The sequence below is a fragment of the Phaenicophaeus curvirostris genome, chromosome 4 (genome assembly GCF_032191515.1).
Source record: "Phaenicophaeus curvirostris isolate KB17595 chromosome 4, BPBGC_Pcur_1.0, whole genome shotgun sequence".
Taxonomy (NCBI): Eukaryota; Metazoa; Chordata; class Aves; order Cuculiformes; family Cuculidae; genus Phaenicophaeus; species Phaenicophaeus curvirostris.
The window spans coordinates 72,056,761-72,078,135 of NC_091395.1; the positions used below are offsets into that span (position 1 = coordinate 72,056,761).

Here is a 21,375-nt window from a genome sequence, read left to right on the forward strand (position 1 = left end):
CTTTGACAATATTAAAAGTGACAACAGCAACACAAATTCAGAATAGCTGACTAAAGGAACCAGTGATTAAGCTTAACACTTGAAGACAAGCTAACAGTTACGTATCTCAGCACCTAGTGTTACCTGTAAAGTAGCAGGATCTCTTCCATTTTTCATTTCTCCTCCTGGAATCTGTGCTTTTACACTTGCCATTTTCTTTTGGGCAAACATTAGAAACCCTCCTTCTCTTTGCAGAGAGTTTTGGTGCCTGGCTCTCCACTTTTTAATGGCTTTGAAATGCTGGGTAGCTCGGTGAGACTCCATCCTTGTTAAAGCTTCATCCAGATGGCTTGTCTTCTGGATTACCTGTAATAAAGTTACCTGTATGATTATTCTTCTCTCTATGCTCTCTGTAGCAAAAGAAGGCAAAGCAAAATGAAAGGGTCATCTGCAGCCACCCAATATGTTCAGCTGCTGTAAAACAATCTTCAAAATAGGTTTTCATCTCAGCTGAGATTAAACTCCTTATCTCTTCATGTGACTAGCACCATTCTTTAATAACTAGTAGTGATACTGGTAAAAGGAAATTATTGAACTTGTAAACTTAACAAAGAAGCCATTTCTGTTGGTTCCAACTGTAGAGTTAGAACAGAAAACAAAAAGGAGAGAGAGTGTTTGGTACTCTGTTGAAATTGAGACTGCTTAAAATCCATATTTTGAACATAATGGCAAATAAAAATGTAGGTTAGTCTGGGTGTGACCAAGAGAAACAAACATGCCACTAGGATCTCTAACAGATATGCCACATGTTTACCACACATTTCAGTCTTCCCCTTCGCTCCACACAAATACTTAAGATTCAGGTTTTCTACCTCATAGTTTTCTGCAATGAAAGGAAACTGCTCAGGCTGCAAGAACTGAGTTTTAGGGATATCAAGTCCATCTTCTCCATACAGAAACTGCACCACGCTGCCATCACTGTCTCGTACAGTCAGGTCATACTGAACTACCAATCCTTCCAAATGTTTAATGATACACCTGTTCAGAAGAAAAAAGAAAGAGGCTAAGAAAGAAAAAAGGAAGAGGCTACAAAGCAACAAAGATGACATAACTCTTAACATGAAAAATACTGTTTTTGTGAATAACTTAATTGCACTTAAGGGCACTAGAAGCCAAAAGTCATACAAACATGACACACAGGTGAGATGTGTAAGGATATTACAAAGCTTTCTGCACACTGCTCCTTCCAGTTTCTTTGGACTGAAGTGACTTTAAATGAAATAGCAAATTAGTCTCTATTTCTGCTGTCACTACTAAACAGTGGTCTGAAAGAAGGGGACATCCTTCCTTTAGAACCCCTCATTACCCTCCAAAACAATTTAAAAGTTCCACCTTCTCCTATATACTGGAGGTGCTATTTAAATAAAGACGAGGGCTACACTATGTGGCCAAGAAAAACTAGAGTTGCCTGGAATTTGTACAGCTTTATTTGTACCAGGAAAAAACATTTCTCGCTGCTTCTGCTCTGTGCCAAAGATAAGTTAGAGATGATAAAGTTCCACTTGATCTAGTTCTCTAGAAAGTCAGCTTTAGAACAAACATTCAACGCTCACACATGAGCACTTTTCTAAAAAGCAAGTATGCTGAAGTTAACCTGAGCGATACAGGCACTTCCTCCAGCCTACAGCACTCTACAAAAAAACACATAAACAAACAAAAGGCTCAAATTCTAAAACATGTCTCTTACCTTTGCAGGTATCCAGAACGGCTGGTTTTGACAGCTGTATCCACAAGACCTTCCCTGCCAGCCATGCAGTGAAAGAAGAATTCCTAAACATAAACACAATGCCATCAGCACTCTGCTGAGAAGTACACCAAGACCAGTAATTTATGCTGTTTCGCAAAAGCTACGTATAAAAGTAGGGTACATAAAGTTGATTTATCTATAATCACAGACATTCTGTATTTAAATAAGCTTCAGTATAAGCACAAGTAGTATTAAACTTACAGAAGGTTTGATCCCAGTCAGAAATCTGCCGGTCACAAATCCTCCTGAGCTAGGTGAAAAATCATAAGGCTGGAAACATGGCAAAGATTTCCCAGATGCCATCAGTGGGGGTCTTCGACCTTCCAATTCAATCTGGCCCAGCAAACAAGAAATCTAAAGGTGGACAGGAAAAAGGAAACATCACTTTTCTGTCCAACGTCTTGCTCACCTAAGTGCAACAATTCTTGAAAAATATAGTAAAAAAAATTAATGTGTTCACTAAACGTTAACCAAATGTTGCCAAGTTCATTAAATGTTCTTGCTGCTGATAGACAGAAAAGGCATAAAGATCTTGTCTGGTCCTTTTATTCCAGCTCCCTGCCTCATCCTCAACATTTCAACTCTCATTCACAGCCCAGAAGGCCAATCGTACCCTGGGCTGCATCAAAAGCAGTGTGGCCAGCAGGGCAAGGGAGGTGATTCTGCCCCTCTAATCCTCTCTTGTGAGACCCCACCTGGAGGATTGTGCCCAGTTCTGGAATCCCCAGCGTAAGAAGGATGTGGAACTGCTGGAATGGGTCCAGAGAAGGCCACAAAGATGATCCGAGGGCTGGAGCACCTCCCATATGAGGACAGGTTGAGAGAGTTGGGATTGTTCAGCCTAGAGAAGGGAAAGCTCCAGGGAGACCTTACAGCCACCTTCCAATACCTGAAGGGGGCTACAGGAAAGCTGGGGAGGGACTTCTTATAAGGGCTTTGAACTGGAAGGGGAAGGATTTACACTGGACGTTAGGAAGGAAATTCTTCACGATGAGGGTGGTGAGGCACTAGAACAGGTCGCCCAGGGAAGCTGTGGCTGGCCAATCCCTGGAGGTGTTCAAGGCCAAGTTGGATGGGCCCTTGGGCAGCCTGATCCAGTGGGAGGTGTCACTGCCCATGGCAGGAGGGTTGGAACTGGATGATCTTTAAGGTCCCTTCCAACCCAAACCATTCTGTGATTCTATGATTCTGTATGTTTATTTTAATACAAAGAGATATGAAACTAAAAATATCATAGGGACTTAAAAAATATTTACATGAGCCTCACCACCTCTCAACAGAATAAAAACTCCAAAACAGAATCTTTTTTCTCTTGAGCTTTGGACATTCTCTCTCAGAGAATGAATTTTAGATAGACTTTTTATAGAGTGCTTATTGCTTGGTATCTGTGTTACAGAAAGCAAAATGAAAAAAACCATCCTTGCCATTTCTACCAAAATTAAAGTAAGATTTAGTTTTTCCTGTCTAGCAGTGGAAGAAGAAAATAAGAGGAGACAGTCTTCAACAGAGGCCTGGAAAAGTTCTTTCTCTTGCAGTAGGTTTGTTTGTATAAACTGCAGCATTCCTTACAAAAAGACAGTCTTCTGTTTCTATAAACCCTAACGTACTGAGAAGTGATTCAAAAATAGAAGGTTGTTATAAACACTGACTCTCCTCCATCATCCCCTGAAGTCTCTAATAGATTCTTCTAAAATTTTTCCTAAGACCTTCATTCCCAAAGCTCAAAACAAAAATCTTGCTTTGGCAGGAGATATTCACACAAGAGCTTCTCAACAGCTTACATTCCAGGACAAATCAACACATGTCACTGCTAACTATTCCAGATGTCCCTACCTGCATTGTATTTACAGTAGATCCTTTGGCTCCTGACTGCACCATCAACTGCAAATTGTTCTCTGGAAAGCGTCTGTGAAGACCAAGTGGCATACAAACCTAGAGTCATGAGAGGGTGAAGGGAGCAAAATCAAACCATCATTAATAAATCAAAGCAATTCTTGCTGAAGGCTTTAAAAAAGTGAATGCACAAATAACCACATTCCCATTCATAATTTTAAAAGCATCTGGAATATTATGCCACCTTCTCATTCAGGAAGGATAAGGTTAAGGTGCACTGGTAAGGCAGCATGTGAAACCTCATGCTGAGGACAGAAGGAAAGCTTAAGCCTCCAGAAAGATCAGGCAGTCCTCATCAACATAAAATTAACTTAATAAAAAAGTCTCCAAACAAGATTAGTACACACAGATGTCTCAATACCAACCTTGTTAACTTCATTGTTGTAATTGTTTACTTCCTCCTTGAATTTCAGATCAACCATGTTAAAATCCCTCTGGTCTTTGCAGAGATGGGCATCCTGCCATTTCCCTTGGACCTCCTCATATGATGCTGTTTCTGGCAAATTAAGAGCAGCTCTGACAGCCTAGAAATAAAATACATGGGTTTTGAGGTGCTAAGCAGACATCGTTAAACAGGACAGGATTTCAGAAACATTTAGCTGGGGACAGGGGGAAGAATTCTGCAAGACAGACTCACTTCAATACCGTGTTCACCCGACTTCTCAATGATTTTTTGTCTTTTTTGGTCTGCTTCAGGTTTAACCAAAATATCTTCAATCCCTGTTAAAGAAGAGTAACAGATCACATAATTATCTAAACTGAAATGGAATCAAGGAAGGAACCACATGTGGTGCCAAGGATTTTGAGAGCAAGAAGCTGGAAAAGAAAGTCACAACTATAGATAAAATAATTGTTAAAAATCAGACTAACTGCAGTCTGATAAGAAAAAAAACATTCCGAGTGCTAAGCTAAGGATTTAGGGTGCAAAATAAACTCCTTAACTTAAGAAATATTAACTCCAACAGCGTCTATAAAATCCTAACCAGTACATTTGCACAAAAACACGGTACAGGCAAGGCACATCAAACTGGTTTTTCTCTTCCATCCACTTCCAAGCTTTGGAGCATCTGTCATTTCCTAGTTTTAAAACAGCTAAGCTGAATACAAACCCTTATGACGACAGGACCAGGAGAGCAACAGTTTAGAACAAATCAAAGGTTGGAACCCTAACTCTTTCCTGCAGGCTATTTGTAAGAAGTCCTGCAGAAGTCACTAAAATGGTTAGAGCACACAATGGATGAGGAGAGGCTGAAAGTTGTGTTGGTTTGTCCTTCAGACATACAAGGAAACAACATATTCTTCCAGCGGAAACAAATTATCTTAATGTATATGATCAAATGCTGGCACAGGGACCAGAGAGGTCATGTAATCACCATCCCTGAAGATATTCACAGCCCTGCGCAAGCTGATCTGGCTGGAATTGCTTTGAGCAGGGAGCGGTGCTAGATCACATATAGAGGTTCCTCCCCAGATACACATACAGTGATTCCAGAGGGACAAGTGGGACACTTTACCAGTTAGTTATACACACATTTGCAAGGCAAAGGAACTTATGGCTCCATTATATGTCGTCTATCCTTACTTTTTATGTCCATTGCCTGCTCTCGCTTTTCCTATTTCAACCTTGTCTCTCCCATTTTGACTCCTTCTCCTCAACCTTATTAATCTCATCCTAACCTCTCATTTCGCTCAGTCCTGAATCATCTCATCTTTACTAAACCCTGAACTCCTGCTCCAGTCCCACTTCTATTTTTCTAATGTTTTAACTTATCTAACGATTCCATCTCCTTTGTTCACTATCAACTAGTTCTTGCACCCTGACCCTCAGAACACATTTTCTCACAGTAAATTCATCACCTTCCTCACTTCAGCAGCTCTCCCTCTCTTTTCCTTGCCTCACAGCAGTCTGTTCCTCTGTGTAACCCTTAAGAGGTCATACTGCATCTTCAGATAAAAGCCAATTTAAACCCTCCTGCTGCTATATACCCTAAGTATTTAATTAGTGTAAAAACATCTTGCAATGTTCTACACAGTCACTTGAAATATTTCAACTACTGCAAGAAGAGTACAGTGAAGGTCAAGTTTCTGTTGTTTGCCAAGTGCATTTTTGTATGAGTTTGTAATGAAAGTCACATATTTACCAAAAGATTTACAGCAGAATGAGATAGGCAAGACTAGACAAGACTAGACTAGACTAGACTAGACTAGACTTCTTCAGAAAAACTTTTACTTCAGAGAAGTAAAAACAAAGATTCCTAGGAGGTTTTATCTGAACAGAATTTCAACATAAGACATTTAGGCACTTTGCTTAAGCATGAAAGAAGACAGATGTAGATGGACATATTCAAGATTATACTTTTACTTTGTGCTTAGGAGGCCAACTATGCACCAACCAGAAAAAGAAGGGCCAAAAAAAAGGCTGGCAAACAACCATCCCAGTCAAGGAGAGTCTTGGAAACTTTATTTACTGACCTCTTAGCATGAATTACGCCCAATAATGTCTGGTTTTACCCTCTGGAGCACTACAGCAGTGGTGAATTAGTCCTCATGTTACTCACCCATTGTAAACCCCCTGTAGAGCTGCAGATAAGCAGTAAAGAGGCGTCCCAGACATGTTAGCACCTTCCCACTAGTTCCACCCCCGTAGATTTCATAGCAACAGTGGACCAGGCCATAGGCAGAGCTGCCAAAGTGAGCTTTGTCCAAGACTCCACACAGTAATTCTCCACTTCTAATAATAACCTGAAAAATAAAACACAGCTCTTAAGGAAAACAGGGATTTTGATCTTATTATGATCTCTACAGTTTTTTCTGTGTAATCTACATGAAAACAGGTTTAAGTTTAAAGAAGCCCACTTACTGGTGAACAGTTAAATATGATCAATTACCTATGCTTCTAGACTTCCTAGCAGAAATAAAACTTGCAACACCATCTGTATTTTTCCAACTATGAAGTCTAAGAGTGAAGACACACAGTCTCACAAAACTAGATGGAATCTTCATCAGTCAGCATTAGAAAAGAGGTTTTTGTGACCCTGAGACCTACCCTCTAATCACCACCTTCTGCTTGGTGTCTGTTTCGAACTTTGCAACCCCTCTGCTTCCCTCCCCCACTCCTCTACTCTATACACAATTCTATTAAAGTACATCCCAGTCCAGCCTCCAGAGCTGCTGCCCAGCATACCTGAGATTCACACATTGAATCAAGATTTAGACATCTATTTGCAGGTCCCTTTACCCAGGCTCTTCCACCAATCTTAGCTTTCCCAGTCAAATTTAGTGGCACGTGGTTTTCTGGAATTATGTTTATTAACAACGTAGAAACAACCTATAAAGAAGCAGGAAGAGTGTCAGGAACTCTTTATTTCCTATATTCTCTTCTCACTGTGAAGAGTTTGACATAGAGGAGAAAAGCAACGTCCTAAATGTATTTTTTACACTGACAGCTAAGCTCTAAAAGCTCATGAATCTGACATTTACAAGACAGGAATATCCTCTTGCTATTCTAGCCTTTGAAAGATCAATTAGCTGAGAGACATGATTATTCAGAAACATATGGCACCAAAGATTTTTCCAATTAGTAGAGAAATAAATATATATTAGGGGTAAAAAAAATAAGTAAAAAGAGTTGTCGGTTTTATTTTACAGGAAAAAGTGGCAGAGAATTTTCCCTACTCTGCTAAGGGACAGAACACTGGGATTGTTAACTCCCTTAACAGTAGGAAATGGAGCATTCACTTGGGCTTCCCAGATATTACATCAGCCTAATGATGACCTCAATAAAAAAGTCAAAAAACAGAGTATTTACCTACAACCTTTAAGTTCAAAGATTTAAAAGCAATGACTGGTATAACTTGGTGTACTGTGAGCAAGAAATTATATCCTTCTGTGCTCCCATACCTGTAAATGGCAGCACTGTACTTCTGTCTGCAACAGTCTTCAGAGCAGTAAGTCCTATTCTAGTACTGTCATTTTAAAGGAAAGACAACTTTCACAGCTCCAATAACACACACCAAGATCTACATGGTGTTGACTAGATGACAGGATCTGGCTTTTCAGCAATCCTCAGCAGCACAGGTTATAACACTACCATTCTGTTTACTTTGGAACCACTAGCATTCTTTAGACCAATAAACTATTAACCACCTGCTTTCCTGTCCATAATTGCTGTGGTTTCATAATGGCAGGAGGAAGGATTTTAACTCTTCCTTTTTTGTCTGTTAGTCCTCGGTACACAAGCTCCATATATTGCTCCCTGGTGAAAAAGCAGCCCCGGATTGTCATGCTGACTCCAGAAATCATGTGATCCTGGATCAAGCCAGGAAGTGGCTTCCCATCCTAAAGAGATAACAAGAAAAAGGGGGTTGGGGATAATAAGTCATGTGCTAGCAACTTTCAAAATTATTCCAGCTGGATAAAAACAATGAAGTAATTTGTAAAGCACTTGCCATCACACCACAAGTACCTACTAAATCTCTTCTGGACATTAAAAGGAAAGAGATTGTTCGGATGCGCTAGGCCTTCTTTAGATGAAGGAAAAGCATGGAGACAAAACAGAATCCAGGAAAACATTTTATAAATAATAGTTTAGAAAAATCAATCTTATTTATCATTAGGCAAAACAAACAAACAAAAATAAAACAAAGTGATTTCACACAGGAATAAATTCATCTGCCAGTTTTACTTACCTTTGGCACCAGATACTGTTCGTCAGTAGAAGCTAAGGTGTAGGCTTCTGCTCTGCCTAGCTCACTCTGGGGAAAATGGGCGTTCATTTCATCACCATCAAAATCGGCATTGTAAGCCTTGCAGTTGGCATAGTGAAGCCTCAGCACTTTTTCTCCAGGCAGGATTCGGGCCCGATGAGCTTGGATGGAGGGTCTGTGAAGAGTGGGCTGGCGGTTCAGTAAAAGGACATCACCGTTTTTAATATGCCGACATACCTGCAAGAGAATTTGAGTTGTTGCCTATAAGGAGTTTCCACGCATGCCTGAAAAGAATGTGGCTTAAAATACATATACATTCCAAGTATTTTCTTTCTAATAATAACGTTCTCTGCAAAACTTTGAGAACCAAGACTGCTTGCCCCTGAACACCCTCTGCTCTCCACCAAACCACACTCCAAGGTTTCATATCCGCCATTAACTCCCACAAACCACAGTGATCAAACCAAGTCAATAGCGTGCAAGCCACACACTACCGATCTCTCCTCTCGCTTGGCAATACAAGTATTGAAGACTGAAAAAGAAAGGAAATTATGTCATTTGAAACTGAAAAAATAAACTATTTATAAATAAACCCACTGGGCTGAATTGATCATAGAATGGCTTGGGTTGGGAGGGACCTTAAAGATCATCCAGTTCCAAGCCCTGCCACAAGGATCAGGCTGCACAAAGCCCCATCCAGCCTGGTCTTGCACACCTTCATGGATGGGGCATCTACAACTGCTCTGGTGCCAGTGCCTCACCACCCTCACAGTACCAAATTTATTCATTATATCTAATCTATACCTCCCCTCTTTTATCTCAAAAACATCCCCGCTCATCCTATCCCTGCACTCCCTGATAAAGAACCCCTCCCAGGTTTCCTCTAGGCCCTGTGTACTGGAAGGCTGCTACAAGGTCTCCCCAGAGCCTTTTCTCCTCTAGGCTAAACAAGCCCAAGCCTGTCAATGTACACCCAGCACTAGACATCCTAGAATAAGATAATAATAAGACCCAGTAGCTGAAGCAGAGGCCACGGATCTCTTGAGGTCTAATTTCAGAGTTTTTACAACACAATATATTCTTATCTAGAACGGAGTCTCCCCAAACAGTCTCATTTTAATTCCTCTGTCAATAACACCCAGAGACCCATTTAAGTGATTATCAACAGAAGTATGATAAGTGCTTTGTACAACCTAAATACTGTTATATTTGCCTCTGATGGGTTTGGAGAGAACTGTTATCACAGAGATACTCAGTCTTAAATGTTACATCTCTACCATGCCTCTAACAGACAGGGGGATATATAACAGACACTGAAAAGATTATTCATCAGCAAAACTTCCATCCTATCAGCTAAAAAACATGTTCTCAACTCTTGCAAGGGACGGAGATACAGTTATTAAGTAGCTGAAAAGGTTGATGAAGCTGTAGCACAGAGAACTGAAATCCTCCAGCAGCTCCAAAGAAACAACAGATATGAGCACTAAGCATTTCACAAATGTTAATGTCTGTACAAACAGACGGGTATGAGTGTAGTAGTTTCTTGATTTGTCATCTGTAAAATGAGATGGTGACGGGAAGATGGATCCCAGGTGACAGTAGTGAGTGCTAAAACTCCTCCCTTGGTCAGTGCTGCAACCAGCACGGCTGACAGGGAACAGAAGACTAATCCATATGTATTCACAGGCACTCCAGTCCTAGAAGACATGTCACATGAACTGCTGGTGCTGTACCTACTCTGCAAGTATACTGGATTTCAGCTCTCACAACTCCCACCAAAAAACCACTCAAATACAGAACCTATCTAATATTCCAAAAGGAGAGGAGAAAAAAAAGACAGAATTTGCTGACAAGGACAGGGAGACATGGGAACATAAAAGCATAAAACACAAGCAATAAATTCAGGATGGAAAAAAATGGTTTTTTTGAATTTGACAAAGTATCAAGCTTTTTTTCTCACATCCCCTCTAACGTCTTTTCAGAGTGGCCCATTGGAATCACTAGAAAGGACAGTACTAGAAGCAGTGTTTAAAAAACCCACCACAGGTGTAGGATTGCTCCAACGAGCCCTCTGTCATACTCACAATCTTCAGTCCTGTCTGGGGTGCACCTGAAGAAGGAGTCAAGAGCTGCTTAGCTATGGCTTCCCTCTGGGTCAGGCTGCTCGCGCTCAACACGGTACGAGATCCATCTTCGTTAATGACCATGGAGGCCCCAGGGTGAACCTTGGGGCCATTTATGACAGCCTGTCTTAGCTCCTTGACATTCCAGGGAGTGACTGGCTGAGGATAAGTCAGTTTGGTAGCAAACACCTAGACAAGGGGGAAAAGAGAGAAATAAGTCGTTGTTCATCTTTGGCTTAATATGGTACGAAGCCACTGAGAAAACAGTGTCAAAAGTTCATTCATACAATATAAACATAGATTACTTTAAGCTCTTGGATGCACCCTCATTCTATTGTCATGTCAAATAAACACATCTCTGTTTTAAAATCCTCTGCCACAAAAATACAAAAAAAATACGCCCTTTTTGTTGCAGTGGAAAAGGAAAACTCAATTAGGAAACTCAATTAAAAAAAATAAAGCATGATTTCAGATTCTGCAAAGAAAAAGAAAGAGGAAAAAGCCCATTATCACCAGGTCCACTATTACCAGAGAGGCAAGCAGAAAAGATGCTACACTGAAAAGCTTGAATTCAGGCTTGGTGTCATCTCTGGGTGGTTAAAAATCATTAAGAAAGAATGAAGCTGGTGACATTATTGAGGCTTTTTTCAAGCTACTTATAAAGTTTGCACTAATTCACAATCCCAGGAAGCAAGTACAACTTTTCTTTCTTTTAATCCTCTTTCCCAGAAATGGTGTTGAGCATAATGGTAAGAATTTCCTGCTGTTCTCTTTTGAGAGTGGTATCATATGGCTATGACACACAGGGGAGGAAAGAGCCCAGATGAGTCAGATAATCTGTACATTTCAAATCACTTGCTATGTAGCTGGAAGTATTACAGCATAGTTAAGTCCTCAGCTGCACCAAAACGAAATACTCCTTTATTTATTCTTACCATAGGAATGCCAATCTCATTGGTACCGATGTACATATCAGGGCAAATGACTGATCGAGCAGCAAAATCCACACGCTTTCCCATCATGTGCTTGCGGAACAGTCCTTCCTTTTTCTCTAATAGCTTTGAAAACAGAATTTAATAATTAAAATATGAAAGCATACCACAGCAGATGGATTCTCCTGATATTATATTGATGAGTGTCACAAAAAAGCCTATATACTAAGCACAAATATTTCATAGAATCATAGAATGGTTTGGGTTGGAAGAGGCCTTAAAGATTATACAGTACTAACACCCCTGCCATAGGCAGGGACACCTCCCACTGGGTCTGGTTGCTCAAAGCCTCATCCAACCTGGTCTTGAACACCTCCAGGTACAGAGCAGCCACAACTTCTCCAGGCAACCTGCGCCAGTGCCCCACCACCCTCACAGGAAAAGAATTTCTTACTGATGTCTGATCTAAATCTCCCTTCTTTCAGCTTAAACCACTTGTCCATCATCCTGTCCCTGCACTCCCTGATAAAGAGCCCCTCCTCAGCTTTCTTGTCAGCTCCCTTTAAGTACTGGAAGGCTGCTATAAGGTCTCCCCAGAGCCTTCTCTTCTCCAGGCTGAACAACTCCAAGTATCTGAGCCTGTCCTCACAGGGGAAGTGCTTTTTCCTTTTCCATCAAATTCTTTTGGTTTAACTGTCTGTAACAGACACAGTCTAGTGCCTCTAAGATTGTGCCTGCTACCTACCTGACGAATACCAGGGTATTTCTCTGTCATTAGTTTGTCCATGTCACTATCAAATACAATGTTGACATGGCTCTGCAGTCGAATCCAAGCATTGTACAGCTTATCTGCAAGGGTCTGGCCTGGAATCGTTGTCAAGAAAGAACGGTCCAATGGTTCATTATCCTCTCCTGTCTCCTACAGAAACAGAAATTATAAACTTGGACTTACCAAAAAATACCTTCTATTTACTAGGCTGAAATTATAGCATTAAATAGCAAAGGAAACATTGGCCACTATTTTGCACCTCATTAAAGACACTATTTAAAAAAAAAAAAAAAAGCATTAACAATGTAAATTTAACTTTCAAATTATTAGAGCCAAGTGCCTCAGACAGGTCTGCTGTCAAGCTTTAGAAAATAACTTGGATGGGAGATCTCCAAACACCACAGCTACAAAGACCAGTGGCATTTTAGGAGATGATCACTCATCAGTCATCTCCCGGTAAGTACCAGTCCTCTTTCCAAATTAGATGTTACTGGTTAGTCAGTCCCTGCTACAAATCACTGTGCTACCAGAAAGTCCTATTCTTAGATGAAAATAATGTCAATCCAAGAGCCATTATCACCTATGGCACTTTGGTTTTATAGTCTAGAAGTCAGTACACCAGTCACATCAGAAATTAATTAACCTTTGGTCACATTAAACATTTTAGGAACTTATCTCCACCTGGTGGTGAAATTCTGAGTAACTAAAAATGTTTTCAAAATGTTTTACACCTAGGATGTAAATCAAGTTCAGCTGAAATGAAGTCCAGTGTCAAAAAAACCTCAATAATCATACAAAATCATAGAACGGTTTCAGTTGGAAGGGACCCTAAAGATTATTCAGTTCCAACCCCCTGCCATGGGCAGGGACACCTCCCACTAGATGAGGCTGCTCAATACCCCATCCAATCTGGCCTTGAGCATCAACAGGGATGGGGCAGCCACAACTTCCCTGGGCAACCTGTGCCAGTGCCTCACCACCCTCATAGTGAAGAATAAATATGAAGAGAGGCCTAAAAAAAATGGTGAATAAATATGAAAGGAGGCATAGTGACATACACTGTTATTTACCACTACAGGACCATGTGAACTACTCAGCAGTAAGCAAGAATTGTTATTAATTAATCTTATTTGTGATTTTTTTTTGTTGTATTTAGACATTGGTCAAAAAATAATCACAACTACAACTAGCTCTACTACACTTAAAAAATAAAGTGGCATTTTTCTCCCATCATTTCTCATTTGATTAGATGGTGGAACTGTTTTATTGTAAACTGGTTGTGCAACATGTATTTCAGTCTCCAGTAACCGGAGCCCATTATGTCTCACATGCAGTAATCAAAAACAAAAAATCATAATGAAAAAATATAAAAGGAGTCCGCGTAAAATGTTTTCCTCTTTGCACCAGGCAGGTGAGTGGAAAAGGCACGAGCAAAAAAGCACATCTCCAATGGCACATACTCCAACAAACAAGCAAAAGCTGTTATTGGAACAGGTTAAACATGAGCCCACCTGACCTTGACTCACACGTCCAAAAAGCAAAGGACAAGATAACTAGTAAATCTTACCGTTTGGATTTCTTCTTCTGTAATTTTTACTGGCTGACATTGTTCTTTTGCCATAAAAACCAAGAGCTTCCGTATCATTTGGGCATCTTTCATTACAGCCTGCAAGTTCACAGTCTGACCATTTGTAAAAAGTCGGTCTCCAACACGATTTACAGGACGATACCTACAACCGGAAAATCCCTTTAGAATCTTAGAGCCACCAAAAAGTAGGATGACAAACATCAAATGGTCCAAGTCAATTCTCCCACACATGAAAAATAATCCCTATAACTAATTACAGTAACTCACTAACAGTGACCATTTAATAATTCATCAATAACAAGAAATTCTACCAGTAACATGCAGCTATAATATTCTATAATAATTCAAAACACTAATACTAAACAAATTTTTTTATAATTAGTGTTTTAATCCTTTAACAAAGTCATTTGAGGTTATAATAAAACTTATCATCATTTACTGCTGTGATTTTATTCATTATTTCTTAAACACTGACACTTTAGCAGTCCAGTGTCTGTACCATAGGTGTTCACACCTCTGACTCCTGCAAAAAATATGTGCTAAACTCCATGATTTCTATACAGGATTTTGGGGGGAATTTTACCTTGAAGGCGGAACTATAAGTAGATCTAAAAAAAACATGTCTGGACTAAATCCTGAACTGTCACGGTGATCCGACCCAGGGAAGAGATAACGCAAAAAGAAACCTAAAAAGATACAGAAAGGATAAACTTATTATCATTGCTATTGTTCGGGAACCCAAACCCCCAGATGCATTTGGTCAATTGCGCCAAAAGCATCCTCTAAGTTAAACACTAGCAAGCTTGTTTAAAAATAAAAATATTTAAGCATACTTTAGAAAGAACGGAATCACAGAATCATGAAATGCTTTGGGTTGGAAAGGACCCTTACAGGTCATCTAGTTCCAACCCCTCTACAGGAGCAGGGATGCCTTCAACCAGATCAGGTTACTCAGAGCCCTGTTCTGTCTGGCTTTTAATGTTTCCAGGGATGGGGCCTCCATTACCCATCTGGGTAACCTGTGTCAGTGTTTCACCACCGTCATTGTAAAAAATGTCTTCCTTATATCCAGTCTAAATGTACCCTGCTTAGTTTAAAACCATTAGCCCATGTCCTATCACAATGGGCCTTGCTAAAAAGTCTATCCTCAGCTTTCCTGTTGGGTCCCTTTAAGCACTAGATGGCTGCTAAAAGGTCTCCCAAGAGCCCTCTCCTCTCCAGGCTGAACAACCCCAACTCTCAATCCTCACAGGAGAGGTGCTCCAGCCCTCAGATCATTTTCATTGCCCTTGATCATTTTCATGAGTTTTTAGAAACAACTCTGAACAGAAATATAGAGTATAGCACAAGGAAAAAGCAAATCAACAGGAAGAAAGTTTCCAGCTACCATCTGTGACTGATTCAGAGTACAAAAACTCGAAAGAACAGGTCACTAAATACAATCTCAGCCTCTGACCAATGTAACCGCGGGGTTAAGTGCAGCCCTATATGAACATCAAATTCTCTAGCAACAATAATCATGATTTGTGGGGAGCCATAATTCTGGAATAGCTGTTCAAATTACAAATTGAATTCAGCTCTCCACATTCACTAGCTACCATTTCTCCTGCCACGAAATCTCTCGTGTCCAGGACCTCTTAAGGCAAAAGGCAAAGATTTGACAAGATGTTCATACAAGAACATTTGCAGACTTTGTCCACTAAATGATAGGGAAGACAAAGTAACATTGCTTTTAACAGCCATCACCTTCATTCTTCCACAGAGCCCGGATGTACTCCTTGGCAGTCATCGGTGTAAGGTATCCTCTCTTCCCTAACTGACTTCCATCAATAGCTGAAAAATAAAAATTGAAAATTAAAATAATAAAATTAAATAAATAAATTCACAAGAGGTTACTTTGAAAGTGTTGTCTGCTTACAATGATAACCACATCCAGCTCTGAGAAGGAATAGAAATACATACAAAATACACTGGCCGACATTTACATTGAAGTATCATTAATTAAATCCATATCCCCAAAGGAAACACATTAAAGTAATGGCCTTCTCAGTATGGAAAAAAATAAGCCATTTCTGTAACTAGTGGTTAACAATACAAGTAACTCCATTTTAAAATCTAAAATGTATGCTTAGTTTCACTAATAGTGAGCTGGACTCCTTCTTCAAATGATCTCATCTACTGACCAAAACACAAATCAAGATTCAATCTGCAGCTGGGGAACACAGAAGTGAGATTTAAGCACTACCAGTGAGATCAGGGTTCTCATGAACCCAAGTGATAAGACAATAGCAACGACCAGCAACTCATCTATATTTTAAGTTAAGGCTGGGTTAGTTATATTCCAGTTAGGTTTTGCTACTGAAAAGCAGAAAGATCTCTTTTTTTAAAAAACCCCAACAAAACAGAGAATTTAGGTCTCAATTTCCACTCTCTTGCAGGCCACCCCCTCACATCCCACAGAAGCCAAAGTTCATGGCTTGAGAAAAATCAATTCTCCAATGACCTCAACTAAAGCTTCCTACTGTTCTTTGTGCTAAGGTCCAGAAAGTCACGTTTTTCCACACTGAAACTTAAGTTCCCCATTCCTTCACGCAGAAAACCTTTACGTCCCTTAAACACAAATGCATCAATGCCAAGGTTAAAAGTACTCCCTCCAAGACTCAAGACTATGAGCAACCCTGACACAGGCTATGCAAAATGCACAGTACTGTATTTCCATCCCATTTCATCAGATATGAGACTTCACTGCAATTAAAGTAAGCAAGAGGTGTTATGGCCTCAAACACTGACGTGAGGAAGATTTTTCTTACATGTACTTCAGCTGTGAACATTAACAGACTCTGTGAGAACACGCTTGGTTTTGAAGCCTTCTGTGGTAAGGCAAGGTATTACAAACCTGGCACCTCGTCAGACCCTCCAGAATAACTGTTTTCAGCATCAGCATAATAAAACACATCCCTAAACTTTGGACTGTCCTAAAAGGGCTCAAATAGAAAGGTCAGAGTAGTATCCTACAATTTAAAGGAGGGAAATCGTAGTCCTCACTCACAAGTAGTAACACTGGGACAGGCAAACTTTCCTGCCTTTGTTGCAATGTGTTATGGACAGGATGTTAAGGGTGTTACAGATAGGACGCTAAGGGTGTTATGGATAGCAAAGATATGACCTTTCCACTTTAAAACCCATCACTGACATCGTGTTTCCTCAGCCACAGCTCCAGAGATTTAATCTAGTACTTAAACCACAGACTAGCAAACAGAATCAGCTCTCTATACAAATATTTTCTAAAGGTTAGATAATTCACACAAATCCACTTCAATTCTACCTGGTTGTGTAAAGGATCAAGGATACAACAAGAGGGAAAAAGTAAGTTTGAAATCATTCAAACACAAGGCTAATTAAGACTAGAAAGTGTCATCCACTTTCTTTTCTCTTTTCCTTTTCAAGAAGAAATTTTTCCATAAGAGTTAGAATTACCTGATTTTTCTATCTGAAGTAAGGTTTGTCATCTTTCTCCTAATGATTTTTATCTAGCCTATTTTAAAAATCTAGCAGAAAAATCAACTACCCACCAAAACTGAAGTGTCCCAAAATGACACTAGAGCTGACACAGATTACATTTTTGTACTTCTTTTCCTGACATACAGACCCTTAAAGCTGCACACACACAGAAGACTCGCTAACAGAGAAACCGAATGGAGTTGGGTACTCCACCACTGCTGAGCTTACTGTTTCATTTAGATTTTTTATGTACAAGTCATAAGTGGACAGGCACCGCTAAGAATCTGTGCACCTTAAATACAGGAAAATAAGTGCAAAGGTCTTTGAGTAGAAAACACATATTTTTACCTGCTGGCTCATCCAGAATGCCTTCCTCTCCTGATTTGTGGTACACTGTGGAAGGATAGGTTACTGTCAGCTTGCTGTTATGCTCTTTTCGCACTAGTGACCTCCTAGATCTTAAAGGGAAAAAAGAAAATCAGGGAAGTTGGATAAAAGTTAGAACAAATGCTCACAATATTTAACTTTACACCAGCTATTTACTTCCTTGTGTAGTTAAACTTACTTGCAGTTTGGGCATTTCTTTGAACTCATATGTGCTTTCCAGAACTGCGCTATCAGTTTATTTCTACACTCACATACATTTTTGACCTGATAAAGGAAAGAAAGATACTTTAAAATAATGAATATAATAAATTAAAACATTTGAGATTAAGAATTCATTAAATACTACACAATGAACATTAATTATCAACATGAACGTTATAAGTATCAATGCAAACACATTCTTCTATCAATTTAATCCATGCCTTGATCTCTCTTCCATCACCTTCCCACATCTGCTAGAAACATATACCCCTCAATACTCACCACCTTCCTTTTAACATATATCTCATAAATAGTCTTTATTTTTCAAGTCAATACTGAATTTTAAAGCTTTTTGCTAATGATAATTTCAGAAAGTAGAAGATTGATAAATATCACTTCTTTTGACTGCTCATGAATACATGATTTACAGCATTTAAAGTTACTTTTGAAACAAGAGATTATAAGTTAAACCTGTCCTACAAACAAATCTGCTCTAAGATGTTACACCATTAAATATCTCCTCCATTAATGTTCTTCTTTAACTAACAACGCCAATCAAAGTGCACTTAAATTGAAATCAGAATTCAACTACATAACTTTCTAAACATTTCACTGTAAGTAATTCTGCAAACTTGCTGGATGCACAAGTTCTCAAAAAATGTTCTGCAGATCAAGACAGCTGGAGCATCGCACAGAAGTATCAAAATCTGTAGGCCATGCACTGAGAGCAGTATCAGACTGTTTCTATATGGTATTTATACCATCAAAACATTTCTCTACATCAAGTGTATTTTCCAGAAACCTACTGGTTATGTTAACTGGAAACAAAATCTTTTTAAGCTCTATTTCAGACATTTCACCCAGAAAGCCCTCTAAATATAACACAGTTCAGAAGTCCAGATCAAAATCTAGAGTCTACACAGTCAAAGACAGACTTTCTTCTGCACATTACTATTTTAAGAGGACAAAACTTGAGATCTCATTAGAAGTACTGATTGAACTTACGTTTGAACACTGATCTTTTGTTTGATAACTTTGTAACATTTCCTGAACGTGGTTATTTAACTCTTCTTCAATTTCTGAACCTGTTGCATCCCCACATTGCTCTAAAAACTAAAAGAAACAGAATAAAATTGGGATAGCTCTATAGCGACAGGACTATCAGTTTAAAAGGGAACAGGGAAAGACACAGTACTTGCCCTGTTCAGAATGACTTCAAGGTCATGGACAGCATGAAGCAACCCTTTCTCCAGAACCTTCAGCTGACTTAGCAGTAAGTGAACCACAGCTCGAGTACATGTCAGCATGTGACAATTTAAACAAGAACCGCGAATGAGAAGGTATAATTTCTGGAAAGAAAATGGAGGAAAAAAGTTATCCCGGTAGATTTACTAGCTTGCACAGTAAGCAGGTAGATAGATTTGTTTGAACTTGAAGAAAGCGCTACTATAATTAATTACACTGTTAAGTTTAATCATAAAGAATTGGGCTTAAAACAAAAATCTGTTCGACCACACAAACTCATATGCAAAGCACGACCTGTAGACAAACCACTTGCATGCTGTCTGCCTAGCAGAGAGAAGAGAAGCCTGCCATCATCTACAGCAACTCTGGGACCAACACTGCTCTTATACACCACTGTGAAACGACTATTAAGGAAACAACTAATAAGATTTACTGTGCCATCTACTTAAGATATGGTCTCTTCTCCCAAGTAACGAGTCATACAATGAGAGGTAATGGCCTCAAGTTGTGCCAGGTGAGGTTCAGACTGGATATTAGGAACAATTTCTTTAACAAAACAGTGGTGAAGCCCTGGAAAGAGACTGCACAGGGAAGTGGTGGAGTCACTATCCCTGTAGGTGCTCAAAAAGCATGTAGGCATGGTATTTTTGGACACGGATTAATAGGCATGGTGGTGTTGGGCTGACAGCTGTATTTCATGATCTTAGAGGTCTTTTCCAACCTTAACGATTCTATGGTTCCATGTATTGAACTATCATAACAAAACAACTTACCTCTACTACATTTACTGTTATTACTCTTAAACCTAGAGAGAAGGCAGATCTTGGCACCTTTACTATTTCCAAGGACTACAAAGTATATGTCGGCTTTAGCACCATCACCTATTTCACCTGTAAGACAATAACTAAGCATACGTACATCAAAAAACAGAGGGTTGTAGACAGTAAGAGGCAGTTCTATATGGCCAAAATGACCAGGGCAGTTGCTGAAGTTCTGCATGCAAGTTGCACAAACTTCTTTGGAGTCTGGAGGTCCCAAAGCCAAGTCGTACAGTCCATTAACAGCTGGATTTCCCATATTATCCAAATACTGAGGATTTGTTATGGGTTTTACACTCAGTTTCCTGAAGTTGGAAGAAAAGAACAAAAATCAGCGGCAGCAAACACCCACATGATACGCGCTTGAATGGTACAAGCGCTGACATTCAGTATCAATAGGAGTATTTTACTGATGAAAACGTGGTTTTGAGGGCACTTTGCACACACCACAGCAAATAATTCCTGTATCATTAATTTAATTGTCTGAGTACAATCATTCGAACCACAGTAAATATTTCTTTCGTATCTTCAGCTATTACATGAAGAAGTCAGGTAATTTTGTCTGTGTGTCCTCTCACACAGCAAAGGAGACATAAAAACAATGAACACACCTAGGTGACAACACCCTTACATCCTTGAGTATACACAATGCTAACATCACATCAACACTAAAGAAATGGCAACGGCTCTCTAGAACTCCAGGAATGACAACTTGCTGAAAAAAAGCTGCAAAAGAACTGCTGCAACAAAGATCTCAGCTCTGCAACAGTTAACACTGGGGTTAAAAGACCTGAACATTTTCCCCTTCCTGAAGCCAGCAAGGTCTCTTATGTGACAGCCACTCAGGATCAGATCCCAGGCCAGGTTGCCAGGAGTGTGCCCACCAAGGAAAGAGCCCAACCTTACAGCACAGGGCTTCTTGTGTTCAGTTTTGGGCCCCTCACTGAGAGGCTGGAGCATGTCCAGAGAAGAACGATGAAACTGGTGAAGGGACTGGAGCACAAGTGGTATGAGGAGTGGCTGAGGGAACTGGGGTTGTTTAGCCTAGGGAAGAGGAGGCTGAGGGGAGGCCTTATCACCATCTACAACTGCCTGAAAGGAGCTTGCAGAGAGGCGGGTGTTGGTCTCTTCTCCCAGACGACAGAATCACAGAATCACTACGTTGGAAAGGACCCATTGGATCATAGAGTCCAATCATTCCTATCAATCACTAAACCATGCCCCTCAGCATCTCATGCATCCGTCTTTTAAACACCTCCAGGGAAGGCGACTCAATCAGTTCCAGTGCTCAATGACCCTTTCCATAATAAAGATTTTCCTGAGGTCAAGCCTGAACCTCCCCTGGCGGAGCATGAGGCCATTCCCTCTTGTCCTGTCCCCATCACTTGGGAGAAGAGGCCAGCACCCTCCTCTCTACAACCTCCTT

At 40.0% G+C, this 21,375-nt stretch overlaps 1 protein-coding gene across 1 annotated transcript in view; it reads right to left on the minus strand.

Annotated features, from left to right (window-relative positions):
* POLR1A (RNA polymerase I subunit A) overlaps nucleotides 1-21,375 on the minus strand; it is a 37,664-nt gene that overhangs the window by 15,179 nt on the left and 1,110 nt on the right. The window contains exons 2-23 of the mRNA XM_069856508.1: nucleotides 20,050-20,254; nucleotides 19,086-19,235; nucleotides 18,892-18,999; nucleotides 17,864-17,949; nucleotides 17,647-17,756; nucleotides 15,544-15,630; nucleotides 14,381-14,483; nucleotides 13,777-13,939; nucleotides 12,186-12,359; nucleotides 11,444-11,566; nucleotides 10,470-10,697; nucleotides 8,368-8,622; nucleotides 7,826-8,017; nucleotides 6,864-7,007; nucleotides 6,238-6,421; nucleotides 4,317-4,399; nucleotides 4,045-4,203; nucleotides 3,620-3,718; nucleotides 1,988-2,140; nucleotides 1,727-1,809; nucleotides 852-1,017; nucleotides 124-345 (exon numbers count right to left, since the gene is read on the minus strand). Of these exons, the coding sequence (XP_069712609.1) occupies nucleotides 124-345; nucleotides 852-1,017; nucleotides 1,727-1,809; nucleotides 1,988-2,140; nucleotides 3,620-3,718; nucleotides 4,045-4,203; nucleotides 4,317-4,399; nucleotides 6,238-6,421; nucleotides 6,864-7,007; nucleotides 7,826-8,017; nucleotides 8,368-8,622; nucleotides 10,470-10,697; nucleotides 11,444-11,566; nucleotides 12,186-12,359; nucleotides 13,777-13,939; nucleotides 14,381-14,483; nucleotides 15,544-15,630; nucleotides 17,647-17,756; nucleotides 17,864-17,949; nucleotides 18,892-18,999; nucleotides 19,086-19,235; nucleotides 20,050-20,254 (3,277 nt within the window). The remainder of the gene's footprint in view (nucleotides 1-123; nucleotides 346-851; nucleotides 1,018-1,726; nucleotides 1,810-1,987; nucleotides 2,141-3,619; nucleotides 3,719-4,044; nucleotides 4,204-4,316; nucleotides 4,400-6,237; nucleotides 6,422-6,863; nucleotides 7,008-7,825; nucleotides 8,018-8,367; nucleotides 8,623-10,469; nucleotides 10,698-11,443; nucleotides 11,567-12,185; nucleotides 12,360-13,776; nucleotides 13,940-14,380; nucleotides 14,484-15,543; nucleotides 15,631-17,646; nucleotides 17,757-17,863; nucleotides 17,950-18,891; nucleotides 19,000-19,085; nucleotides 19,236-20,049; nucleotides 20,255-21,375) is intronic.